The sequence below is a fragment of the Chaetura pelagica genome, unplaced genomic scaffold (assembly GCF_000747805.2).
Source record: "Chaetura pelagica isolate M959 unplaced genomic scaffold, ChaPel_1.0 scaffold120, whole genome shotgun sequence".
NCBI classification, from domain to species: Eukaryota; Metazoa; Chordata; class Aves; order Apodiformes; family Apodidae; genus Chaetura; species Chaetura pelagica.
The window spans coordinates 1936044-1950496 of NW_009951952.1; the positions used below are offsets into that span (position 1 = coordinate 1936044).

The 14453-nt window shown below is 36.8% G+C and overlaps 1 protein-coding gene across 1 annotated transcript in view; it reads right to left on the reverse strand.

Moving 5' to 3' along the window:
* Positions 1–14453, reverse strand: part of UBE3A (ubiquitin protein ligase E3A) — a 50053-nt gene that overhangs the window by 16595 nt on the left and 19005 nt on the right. The window contains exons 5-6 of the mRNA XM_009998745.1: positions 6894–7204; positions 1870–3125 (exon numbers count right to left, since the gene is read on the reverse strand). Of these exons, the coding sequence (XP_009997047.1) occupies positions 1870–3125; positions 6894–7204 (1567 nt within the window). The remainder of the gene's footprint in view (positions 1–1869; positions 3126–6893; positions 7205–14453) is intronic.

Below are 14453 nucleotides of genomic sequence, written 5' to 3' on the forward strand. Positions count from 1 at the left end.
ACTATAGTTTAGCTCATCCTACTTGAATTCAGAGCAATTTTATCTTTTTCCTTTATTATTCACCCCAGAATAAACAGTTTAAAATTCTTGCTCTTGCTGGGGCTTTGACAAAGTCAGATCACCATAATTTAGCATGTTCTGACAGCTTAAATTAACAACCATAAGAGGATCCATGGCAACTACACAGGCATGTACTTCTAGATTATTAGGCTGTGCAAGGGCTGCTGCCTAAGTACATCACTATTTAAATTAGTATGTTTGAGCTTAATCTGATTCAAAACACCTACATTTTCAACAGAGCAAGAGTGTGCACCATGATGACTGCTGTGATCCTCCTGTGGTGATACAGCAGCTGCACCAGCTTGATGCAGCCCATGAGCTTTTTAGGCAACACTGAACAGTATTTTTTTGTCCTCAAATATTTCATCTTCCTTCCACAACAAGCAATATGTGGAAGAATGCCTTCTCTCATACATAGGGATTTCCCTCATTAGCATGAGCAGGAGGGTTTGCTTCCTCTCTTCTGAAACTGACATTACAATGAACATCTCCTAAAACCAGCTCTTCATTTAGTTCAGCCTCTCCAAAAAAGACAGTAGTGTCCCTTCCCTTTTTTTCCAGTATTTATGTACCCCAAAGCTCAACAGCCAAGGAAAAAAAAAAAATCATTGTTAACATGACAAGACATACCTGCATATAACTGTAAGTCTTATGGATAGTGAAATCACAAAGTGTATTCTTAAATTAGAAAACTGGTGCACAGTAGGCTCGGATCTTAACACAGTATATTTCTGATTTGCCTAATATAAAATTTGGTTTACAGAAAGCAAGTAATTTCTGCATTGCAATTTTATTTTTCCTATAGGTACTGGAGACAAAGGTTTTTCCTAAGTCATAATATCATCAATTCTCATGAAACACCTAACCCATCTGGAAATTCAGAGGTACAGAGAAAAATCACAGTGGGAGCTCATTTAGGGCTCTCACAATTGACCTTCAGTAGCAGTTAAAGTAATCAAATTTAACTCGAAGTAATAGCTGGGTTGAGAGGCAAAACAAGGTGCCTTCCCCAGAGTCTCTCCAAACATCTGTCTGGCTCTTCAGCATCAGCTTTAAAGCCATGGTTAAACTTAAAATTTTGCAACCACTCTTGTACTTTAGCAACAGAACAGAAAAATAAGCCTCTGAAAAGAAATGCTTTAAGCAACCAGAAAGGGAGGAATTCTAAAATTTTTAAAGACATATTTATGAAAAAGTTTACTCTGAAATATTCTAGTTTGTACCTTGTACAACTCCCATCTTCCAAAATATTTGTGAACAAATGGCGTTACGTTTTCCTTTAAGAAGCCAGCATATTCAGAAACAGGCTGCTCTCACAGTTTCCAAGTACTAACAGGTCTTGCTTCTCCTTTCTCAGCCATATTGGTATTTGCACCAAATTGCAACAACGCTTAGAGAAGCAAAAAGTTCTGTTTGTCATGCAGTTCACTCCACACACTTTACATCTAGAAGTCCACAAGAAGAGTACACAACTGAAAGGCTTTAATTCCAACTTTCATTTGAAAAGCTCTACTGTCAGAAGATGATCCAAGACAGTCCCGAGGACAAAGTAAGGAAACAGAAATTGGTCAGTCTCACCATTAAGAGCTGTAACAGTGCAGAACCTGTTAATGGGGAATAAGAACCATTTGACACTTCAAAACATTCTGTAACCACTCTTGAGTAGAAGTGGTCCCGCTAAACATAAAGCATACTCAGAATTCAAACCTAACATGATAAAGCTGTTTGAGTTTCTTCTAGAGGAAATCTCAGGTAGTTTGCACTAGTCAGAACCCAGGAACCTACGTTCCATGCTGCTGCAGAACTTACCCGGACGAGCGCATCATCTATGATGTGATCACGTCGCACTTTCAGTCGCAAGTACGGGTTGAGCTGCTGTCCTTGGACTAAGCTGTAGAGCACAGTGATGCGCCTCTCACTGTACATCCGGATTCTGTTATCGTAATACAATCCCAGGTTCTTGGTAACAGCATTCAATATGAAGGGACAGGTCATAAAAGAGAATTTATTTTCTGTTTCTACTTTGAAGAAAGTGTAGTCTTTGTCCATTTCTAGGACATCATTCAGTGGTTCATTAATAAATTCTTCAAAAGGGATAAGTGGTTTTCTGCAATCTATAGTTTTAACACCAAGTTCAGTTTCCAGTGGGTCCACTCGAGGACCTTTTTTATTTCTTCTTTCCTCACCCAACAGCTCCTGAAGAGTTAGTTCACTTGATTCTGGGATGGGTTCTTCATCTTCCTCTTCATTATGATCAGTGTCCACATCCCCTCCTACTACATTTGCATAGTAAACCATTTTCAAGCACTTTGAAGCAGCAACAACAGCATCATCATCATTCACTAGGTTACGACTATTGAACTCGTTGCTTATGACTTTGTAAGTAATAAGCTGCTGAAATGTTTCCATCATTCTCCGAATTTGGTCTGCTCTGTACTTTGACCACAATCTGACCAGTTTTGCTTGAGCTGCAAGGGGCAGTTTGCTCATTGCTTTGCAAAACAATGGCAGAGCCATTTCCAGATATTCTGGGCTATGAAGATTGCCATTCTCCATAACGATAATAAACAAATTCAGATAGTTAGGATCCCGAGAGTACACATTATGGTAAGTCAAGTCACATTCCACGTTAGGTGACAAGTACACAAGTGCATTTAAAAAGGCAGTTTCTATCTTTTCATTAGAAAGTAATCTATCATAGACCCGTCTGACTGCTTCAATATCTACAGACACTTCATCCGGGCCTAGTTTTTGGAGGTTATTATCTCCCTGTGTATTATCACCTATTCTTGATGATGAAGATGATGATGCACCTGAATCTTCTTCCATAGCAGCAGCCGAACAGGCAGCTTTTTCCTTTTCATCTTCATCTTTGTCTTCATCCTTTCCTTGAAGAGACTTGAGCTCCTCCTTGGTGTGCTGCTTGGCTTTTCGGAAACTCTGTACCAATGCTTCAGCACTAGAAAATACTCTCCCAATCACCCGGATTAGAGGGGAATAATCCTCTTTCTCTCGACATAGTTCAAGAATTTCATATATCTTGTCTTCTGTTAGAAAAGTGACATCTATAAAAAGATAAAGTATTCACTTTATTAAGATAAAAATAATAGATGAAATGCTTCTGATTTGTTCTACTAGAGAAATCTCGGTACCACATCACTACTGCTAGAAAAAACAGTGTCAGTGCTGGATAATTTCAAGACCCTTTACAATTTCATTAGCATGAAGAATCATTAATCTTACTATGATTTTATAAAATATTTATTCATGGATGTTCATCAGTGAACACACTCGACAGTAAACTTTTTTGCAGCCAAAGTACCTTTAGTAGTTAACAGTATTGTCTAAACAAGAGCAACTAAATCAATCAGTAAGATGTTTAAGACTTAAAGAATGACTGTGCAGCAATACGATCTTGTCCTAAATCTCTACAGTTAATGTAATTAAACTAAACACAATCTAAACTATCAACCTCTTTTTCGAAGTTAGCACATGTATATGGACTTCACACTTCCTTAAAAAGTTCTTGAAGAAAAGTTTCAACAGCTTTTGTTCCATATTAATGGGAATATAAGATTTCTTATTTTTCTTTTTAATGCTTTCTGCAACTCTTTTGATACTAAACTGTTGCCTGAACATCCTCCCAAAACACCGTACTATGTGCTCAGAAATCTATGCTGCCTTCTAAATTACCACAATTGGGCATGTGGGTTATTTCTTTTTACATTAGACCTCAGCCTCACTGAGATGAACAACTTGTGAGTATACTCACCAACATGCTATTCAGGTGAACAAGCTGCATTCTCAAAATACCTGCCTGTTCCCCTTCCTGCCCCATACTCCTGGTATGAAATAAGCAGCTTGGTGGTTTATTAGTTTTTCGAAATCTTCTTTTCTTTCCAGAAAAGGAGAAAACATATTTTATAGCTTTCCATGCTGTTTCTCAAACAGAACTCACAGATGCTTTCACATCAGGTGATGATTTAGAGTAGGATTATGACATGATCAGACCCTGAAAAGATGTTCTAGTTTAAGCAGATTCTTCTGAACTGACACAACTTAGAACTGAAACTGAATCTGTTTAATAGCATCTCTAGAGATCTGAAAAACACACACCACAGCACTGCATTAATCAGTTATGATAGAACTATCTCTGCAGAAAACATAATTTTAATAAAGACCGTTACATGTTAAAGCATTTTGAAATGTGATTGCCTTCACTAACATTCATTCCTAACAGTTATTGAAATAAAAATACAAACTAAATTACGCAAAGACAGACAATCGACTGATTTTTGTAGAGCCGCAAGCCATTCTCAGAGCACATACAACACAGGAAAGATTCATCTTATGTCATGCTACTGAGATTGATTTCCAACCAATCTGAAGACAGTGAAAAAGCTTCAAAACTAAAATCCACCCTGTTAAAAAAACAACAGCACTGAAAATATGAAAGGATTTAAGCACAGTGCAACATGTCCTGTTTTTACCTGCTGCAGTGCATGTTCAAGAAGTAGATTTCCTTAAAAAAAAAAAATTAACTGCTGATACAGATGCTGTTCCATGCCATAGCTCCTCAGAATGATGAGCATAACCTCAAGTTCACTGACTCTGCATTGCAGAGCTTATTCATAGCATAAAAATTATCTACAGAAGTCAACAGTTTAACAATCAAATACATTTCAGATTTCTATACCTACAACCGGAATTCCCTGGTCACTCTTTTAAAGGCTTTACTACTTAAAGAACTAACCATGTGCTATTTTAAATTAAAATATTTAGTATTGCCATCAGCAGTTTCAAAGTAGTTTGAAGTCATATCCTGTGACTAACTGAGCTACCATTCGGATCTGCCCCATTTTTACTTCACAACAGTGAGGACAGTTGGAGAGAAAAAGAAGCAAAGCTGTCTTTTAAGACATTTAGCTGACTTGTGTCTATGAGCTTTTAAATGCCTTTGTCTCTCACCCTTTCTACTGCAACTAAGTGATCCAGCACAGTAAACACATCTCCTCTCAGACTTTGTTTTCAGTAGTACTCCATGATAAATCTGCACATTGATTCAAGCTTTAGCAGTGGTCCCGGTGAAGAAAACTGGATGTGATCTTTATATATTGCCAAAAACGCACTAATTAGCAAATTATTAATTATCTTTTCATTATCTCTTACGGAAGCTTTGTTACGATTGTGGGCTCACTACCTGTCCACTGGCCTTCTCTGTTTCCAATTTAAAGTTTTGGTGATCAAAGCTGAAAACAGCTTCCAAGGTAATTATACTGCTCATTTTGAAATGCTCGTCTCTTATAGACTACATTTGTAAAACATGCTTTTTATATAGTTGCAATTTCTCTGTTTTCTTACCCTTTTTGGACTGCCATCTAAGCTATTACTGAGATGCTGACAATGGCCTCCAGAGATGTTTTTCCCTAAAGGTAACAGTCTTAGGGCTTAGCACTACAGAAAAGTAATTCAATTCTGAAGGGTATTTCTTTCAAGACTTTCAATTACTTTAGGACTATGTCAAGCATAAAAGCTAGCTGCACATTCTTTTCCTTGACTTTCTTAAACTTCAATTTTCCCTGTTAACTGCTAAAGCAGACAGACCTCAAAAATTTTCAGAGTGCTAGATTTCATAGACATCATCTAATTCCAAAGGTAGCCAAGTCTTAGATGAGCTTTAAGAACACATTAATGCTGTCTGTTTGTACAGCTACATAGACAATTCAATACTCCAACAGATGAAGTTTGATGCATTGCTTTAGACTACAAATTCATCTCTGGAGATATATATCTAGGAGTCCTCTCAACCTGACTTGGGGAGAGAGGACAGTTGGGTCAGAGAGGAGAAGGAAAACTGAGTACATTAACAACACCATTAAAAATACACAAAACTAAGACACAAATCACAAAACAGACTGAACATGCCTCTTGCTCATCTTACACTACACTGGGTCCTATATCCCCTTCCTAATGTTTCGCTCCTTGCTTACTCAGATAATTAATAATTTGCATCAGATCCTTGCAGCAAATTTAGAACTGATGCAGGTATTGACTGAAGCATCTTTGGTCCTTTGTAAGATAGTACTTAGTTTTATTGTTGATTCTGTACAGCTTTTGAATTCTTTGCTGTAAACAGTTTTATCATCTTTAGCTGAAATGAATTAATCTGAACTTCTGTGTTTATACCAGAGATTGCAACAATACTTACCAAAGGTCTGCTCAAAGGTTAATGACTTTACATTTCATTTAGCTTGTGATTTCTGTTTGCACCTCACGTTTTGTCATAACTAAAGTTATTCTTATAGCATGTACTTAATATTCTAGAGAGTTTGAGAAGCTAAACAGAAGTTAGACAAGACATACAGAACAGTATTTCATTTTCATACCCCGGCTAGAAATCACTCTGCTTAAAACTTTTTAGAGTTGGGCAGATATATTGCCTCTCATCCACTGTGCATTTCCTGTTCATCTGTTAAGTTTCTTCACACAGAATCTGGAATTAGTTAAACTAACTTTTATAACTCATTAATACAGAAAAGCTACAAAACTAGTGAAACTAAAGCAGTCATACAATGGCATTTAAAAAAATCTCTGTATTTGCAAAACCAGTAATCTGAGGTTGCACATGGATTTTAAGAGATGTGGTAAACATCCAGATTTGGAATCAGTGTTCTGTATTAATCCAAACATTTTTCAGAAGCAACAGTAAAATATTTGATTGCTCAATATTGTATTTTACTTCTGAAGTCAGCAGAACACCACTAGAGTGAGATCTGAAGGCTTATACTTGTACATGTGTTTTATTTTAGGAAAATAAAAAATCATCATCTTACCTTTAAAGTCATCTCTTGGGCCTTGCATTTCCTTCTTGTTCATTTTTCTGTCAGTGCAGGAATTGTTATGGGCACCTTTGGAATTGTTTTCTAGGTAAGCTGAGCTCGTTCCTTTCTTGGAGGGATGAGGATCACAGAGTTTTGCATTAATCTTATAAAGCTCGAGGGCCTTAATGGCTGCTGCATTGTTATCCATACGGAGAAAAGTTGGACAGGAAGCACAAAATTCATTCGTGCAGGCTTCATTTCCACAGCCCTCAGTTAACTGGTGGTAGTAGCGCTCTATTAGATGCTTTGCAGCTGCTCGCTTCCTGTAGCAAACATTCAAACAGTAAGTACAAGGATTAGTAGAGCTTTTCCATACAAAGCTCATTCAAAAGCATCAGCAAGGCAGAGATTAGTCAGGCACTGAAACACAAGATTTCTGTGTCAGAGAGGACACATCAGATTTTTTTCTTTTTTTTTTTAAATGCAGGATTCTCATCTTGAAAATGAAAATGTATCTAATACAGTTTAATTTGTGGATCCTAAATGAAAGGCAAATCCTGTTAATGCACATTTTTCAGCTTTCCATTCTAGTGCTACAGCAGACACGCTCTTGTTCAGTTCTGAACAATCTCAATTGTCACTGAAAAAGAGTATTTAAACACAAAGCAAGACTGCAAGTGAAACAGAACTGGATGTCACACAGGTGAATGAGTCTCATGTATAGTACTGAGGTATGGTTACCACTGCCAGAGGGGAAGAGGCATGAAATACCAATGATCTGGGCATTTAGTTAGTACTACTATCAATACTACATCAACAGGATGTAAACCCTTTACAAGCTAAACATTCTTTAGATGTTCTTTAAAAAAAAAGATCCTAAATGAGTAAATGATCACATATATAGTCTATTTAAATCTGCAGGAAAAATATTCCTTGGTTAATTAAACTGAGAATAAAACCACAATTACAGATGAGCTCAAGCCTGAATACCTCTCCTCAGCTTAATAAGGTAAAATGTTCTCTAAAAAAGCTGTTTGCCAAATCCTCCCCTTTCTCCTGTAATTCTACACGGCAAGCATGTATTTTGAAGAATTACAACTGTATTGCTATACAAGTCAATGTACTCAGTACTATATATATATACACACACAAGAAAACTGAAGTGGCCAATTATAATAAGGTCACAGAGCTTTACAGAAACATGCAAACAGTAAAAAAACACAACTCACTGGAAAGCTGCAGGTAACTGGAACAGAAAAGCTGTATGCAGCACCAAGAGCACCATATTTAAGCACAGTTTTGAAAGAAAACCCAGATCTTCACTTGAGAAAATTATTGAAAAATATCAACTATGAAACATTTTGATTAGGTACAACGGGCAGGCTTTTAACCTAACTTTAGAGATACAGTACTATAAAGATTAAAACATAGGAAGCAAGATTTTAAATCAGAAATTGTAATATTGACTTAAAAGTTGCCTTTTCCAATGCACAGAATCTGCACAGAACATGTACTTGAGAACTTATGTGCCAGACTCAGTGGTACTACTCAGCACTTGCTGCACTTAGCTGTTAATACGGGTTGGTTAAGTATCAGAGGCTCAATGCAGCTGCTTCAGGTGGAAATGTCCTGAAACTAACTATTGAGGTGTGTACTATTCAGCAATAACACCTTTTCTCCTTCATTTTCACTCTTCAAGATATCATGATCCTAGAAAAGAAAGGATTTCTTACAAAGAAAGCCATAACCTCAATGGTAAGGTCTATCTGACCTTCCAAACACCCTAGTGCATTGTAAGACAAAAAAATGGAAGAGAAAGATTTCCCTGACACCTTGAGACAGAGGTGGAAGACCGTAAAAATAATAAAGCAGCAGCAGCAATACCATCAAAATCACTACTGTATAAAGAAAGAATAGCTGTATCTGATCCAAGTAGAGTTCTAGCCTCTCCAAATTTTATGTAAGACTTAAGAAAACCTGCCTCTCTCCACACACATACAAAAATACCAGTTTTTTTTTGATCTTGTATTTCATACTACTTCAGCTTTTAGTATAGAGGCTTTAAAAAAGAGAAGTGTTTTAATACAGCATAGACCAGTATGATTTCACTTATCTATTTCTGAATGCCAAGATTTCATGCTTTTATCATTCTTGTCTTCCAGCCATTCTAGACCTTCAGATTTAGAGAGTGAAATATTGTAATTTGTAAGCAAGTATATGTACTTGTTAATATTGAATTCTTACACCTGATCTATGGCCACCTATCTCACAAATATGGTCCTTATTTATCCCTCTTGCAGTCTCTCCAATGCATCACCTTGATGCATTTACGAAAGCTCCTTCCAACTCCAGTTGGAACTTACTGCTCCTTTAGTTTTCCAACTTCTCTCTCACTGACCATGTTTTCCACAATGCATAGAAAATAAGAGGCTATTTGATATACATGTTAAAATTATAACTTTCCTTCCATATTATTTCTCTGTTGCAGTCTACATGTAGACCACAAGTTTTTTTGCTAGTTTTCTGACCTATGTAATATACCTGCAAATGTTATACGAATTATTTCTCACAGTTGTTCTAAGTATGTATATTAGGGGTGTGTGTATTTATTTACTTACCTAAATCAGCTAAAGTTGTTATTCACATTAAATATATTGTGAAAAGCTGACCAGTTCCCTAAGAGAGAACTTGTGTTTTCAAACTGGGGATAAAAGAAGCATGCAAACCTTTCTAACTTACTAACACCTGGTCTGAATAAAGTTATTTCAATGTGTAAACAGTGATTTATTAACAACACTGATTTATTAACACTGCATTTTATCACATTAAATAACACTCCACTTTAATTAGGTCACATCTGAGATGCCAGGTGACAAAGCCAGGCTTAGACTTGTCTCTAACTGTTAACTTCTGAAAGACTGAAGATTTTTTGCTTCCAGTATTTACCCATTACTTCTCAAACTGTGCCATGCCTACAATAATCCTGTTTGTACATTTTCATTTTGACTCATGGCTGCAGAGTTACTGTCTGAAGTTCTGTGAAATTCTATTAAACACAGAAGGTCCAACTAAAAGTCAGATTCTGAAATTTTTTTAAACTGACTATGGAAGCAACAATTCAGAATACAAAAGTACTAGAATGCAGTAGTTTTAGAATTTCCCCTCCAGCTCTATCCAGGGGCTGTTCTGCAGATTTTTTACATGGCCTCAGATAAATTATTTAAGGATAAAGAAAAGCTGGAGACTTAAAAGTGAGGATACAGACCTAAGAAGGTAGAACAGAACTTACTGAGCATTCCTTAAGAGCTACCCATACTGAGTCCATCCACAAAAGCACTTACAGAGAATGCAGTTTTGAGTAAGCCAACGTGTGATTTTACAGAACAGTAAAATATTCCAGACCGTATTTCCACTGGGGTACTTGAGGAATCACTGTCACTGTCCAGTACAAACAGCCCATATTTCCTATATTATTCAGAAAAAAGCAGCCCACATTCTGCGTCCTCCAGAGGTGAAACCTTAATTTCTTTTTACATTCCCTTGCTTATTTAACAAGCAGAAAACTTAAGTTCTTAGCATGAGGCATTAAAACTGGTTCTTCAAGGAGGTAACACAAAGCCCCTCTCTATTCTTAGCTCACACTATACAGTGAAGACTGCAGCTCCCTTCAAGTTCCTATACAGGGATCTAGTGAAGATTAACTGGTCCCTTATAAACTCAGTGACTACTTTACTGCACATTAGCACAGACACCTCCTAGGGTAGTTAAGGCTGCAGTGACTGACTTGCATGTATGCTCGCAAAGACTCATGTTGTCATGCATCCAAGTATGGAAATGCACTGTGTAACTGCAGTTGTAAACATTTCACAGACACATCACAGGCATATCCTTAAGCCTTAAGGATAACTTCCCACACAGTGGGCCTTGTAGAACCTCAAGTAAGATGCACTACTTCAGGGAGGAGGAGAGGCACCTAAAATAGAAGTGCATTTCCCCACAATCCAACAATTTTGCGAGCATGTTTTTCTGTTGAGAAGAAATTAATATTCACTGACTTAATTTTGCAGTATTTAGAAAATAAAACACCTTTATGCTTTTTAATTGTTCTTTAGCTAATAAAAAGCCAGAAAGTAAGCACTTTGTATCTGTAATGCAAACGCTTCCAAAACTGTGGAGTATGACTAGAAACATGCACTCCAGAGCCTCTGCCTTTCCAGATACTTAGGCAAATGTGTATTGTCTTGCATTTTGAGTTGTAATTTTGAATGTCTAAATCACATATAAAACTAAGGATTGAATGCACTGGTTGAAAAGATCCTATGTAACAGCATCTAACTTGCATTTCCTAAATAAATTGAACTAAATGTAGAGCAATGCTACATAAAGGAAACGAGTGATAGAGAAAAATCAGATTTTTAAACATTTAAGGACTTCTAGAAAAATCTGAAGCATATAATTCTTTGGCACCAAGAATTTACATTAAAGTTTCAAAACTTGCCTGAAGTTAAAAGTATCGCCATAAATGCATCATTACCTAAATTTTAGAAATATATATGAAGGTTTTAACCTGTCTGGAAATATCAGTACCAAATGACCTATTTCTGAGTGGCTTCAGCTTGAGATACAGCTTTATATTATTTCTACACAGAACTTTCTCATTGCTCCAAGATGGCCATTTTTAATAAGTGGAAATTTACAATGGTCTAACAAAACTACCAGTAATTTGGAAATCCCAAAATGTTTATATGCTGTTTTCCTTCTTAATGCAAAACCTCCACAATTATTAGTGTGCATGGAAACTAGAGGAAAATTTATATTTTGTGTAGGAAAACCACCAAAGACCAGGTTTTTTAGTAGTAACAGTGAAACAACTCTGAGTATATGCCTTAAGAGACAAGACCATAAAGAGACTTATACACCTGCAACAATTATACTACACTGTGGAAAGAAGATGACCAGCAGATCAAAAACTATTAAAAAAAGGTGTGGGTTACAGATGGACATCTTTGTGAAGTTAAATACTGCTTTCTGAGAGTTTCAGTTTCAAACCTAGCATATTTGCTTTTTGCTTCTATCTAGTTAAGAGTGAGAACAGCAGTGCTAAAGAAGACAAGCTTCCAATAAAAGCACTACCCACACAGACCCTTTTGAAGTGGCCCTGCACACTCAGCTGCCAAATGCTCCATCCAGAGCTGGAGCTGATCCCTGTGTTCCAGCACAGTTGTTAACACCTTCTGCCCACCTTGGGTAATGGCACCCCAGCAAACCTACAGCTGCAAATGCACATAGGGCTTGCATTCCTTCCAGTGTGGTGGTTCCCAACACCTGGGGTGCAGACCATGAACTCCCTTGGACCACAATGGCTTCATCTAGAGGGCCTCCCTCCTCACCATGTATTCTAGATCCACTCCAGGAACATCACGTGCTGGCAAAGTCAGGCAAATTTCTTCCTCAGAGAGCACAAATCTGAGAACAGAAGAGCTGTCCTGGCTTTATGGAGCAATGCAGAAAGACAGCTATAGAGAGCTTACTCTCTCTTACTTACCTCTTAGTCTTGCCTCACAGTCAAATTACCTGGCTGCAGTTCTATTAGAAGAGTATCCTTCATTACTGTCCTTTCCTCTTCCAAATTATTAGCACCAGGACTCTACAGAGAATGTCATTCCACAGACCAATGGTTTTCATATCCCGATTCCTATCTGTCCTTCTTAAGAAGGCATGCAGTGCCCTGTCATCTATGCAATCCCTTCAACATTCAATTAGCCAAAAAATTGAGAGAGGAATAATATATCAATTATACAAGCAATTTCAGGAAAAATCCTCATCTTCCACCACTCCTCACACCCCCCCCAACATTACAGGCCTGAAGTAGTTAAATAACTGATTATGGGGAAACAATTATTAGGCAATTATTGTAAGCAATCTACATATATAGATGGTAATGACTGTAGGCATACTTCACTGTTTTTGATACTATGCTCACACTTACAGAGTAAGTGCCTTTTGAAAAGGCAGAGATAAATATAGCCTTCATTTTATAAGCCCCTATGTTTTTTTAACTAGAAAGAAAAAATAACTTGAATTACTGATGGAATAAATATTACTAAGTTTAGGAGTGACTATAAACTTATAACACTTTTTGAATAAATTTGTTTTAACATTTTAAAGAAAAGCTTATACAACTGTTACCAGCTGTTAGACTTCCAAAGATCAATCTTATCTAACTACACAAAACATTTCAATAGTTCTCCAAATTTTGTTTTAAACTACCCAAGTAAGGAGTCCTAAACTCTAATATTCTGTACTGGCTTCGAGACCACTGTAAGAACCAACTTTTTTACTTGTTGGAAAGAAATAAAATTACAGTAACTTCACATACTTGCAGGAATCCTTCACTCTTTTTTTTTATTCAGGAAAAAAACAAATACTGAGTATTTTATCAAGTATTAAGCAAGAAACATTCTCTAGTTGCTTCTATGTTGCTTTTCCTTGGTTAAACACTTGGCTGACACTTAAGCAAGTATAATTAAACTTTACATTGTACTCTACTGAAAAAGCTTAAATTTGTCAAGTATGAAATTTATACACTGTATTCTCATCAGCAGCCCAAGCAAACAGTAACTTGGAGACACTAATTCCCCATCTCTACTTCGAGACCAATGGAGTGTTTCAGTAGAAAGAATTATATGACAAACTATTTCAGACAAATATCCTGACACAAGATAACGACTAACCATTGCAACACAAAAGACTGATATGCAAAGAAGAGACCTAAATGCTGGCCAAACATCTACTCTTCTTGTACAACTAAACAGGCTAAGTACACCAAAGGGACAGTCACACAACTCCTTTTTCAAGTTACTAGAAGTCCAGAGCACTTAATGTTAGGTTTCCATGGTAGCATTCTTTTTCTGTGCCTTCATTCAGCATGACACCATCTGAGAAGGATTAACATTATCAAGCAGAAACAAGTGCAAATAACATGGATAATAAGACTTAAACACCTGAGTTTTCAGTTTAAGAACAATATAGCATTTGTGGATTAGACAGTTCCACAGAGAATTATCTCCTGTTTAAGCTATCATTTTAATGGGTAAATTTACAACATCCTCCAACCTCCATGGGAACAAAGGTCTCCAGTATATTTGCCTTGGTACATTTTCTACCGCAAAATCTGGAATCCCTTTTCTTTGAAGTCCTATAAAATTTGGTCAACTTACGTTACTGCAGTTTTGCTCTTGGAAGCAAAGGTAAAATAGACACTTTATTTGTAACTTAAGTAGTTGCTGAACTTAAGTAATAATTTTTTAGTTGAGTCAATAGTCTTATTAACGGATTAAGTTTCCTCAAGGGAATCACTGCCTGGCTAGATGATGCATTTCTCTGAGGAAAATTTTTTTCAATTCATACTAGACAGACCAACACAGTGCAAGGCTGCAGATACACAGATACTTGTCACATTTTTTCCTTCCAAGGAGAGCCATGACACAAGCAGCAAATGCCAGAAAAAAGCCTCTATGTGGCAAGGTTTGACAGAGGAAAGTAAGGTATTCTATGGCTAGAAAGCACTAG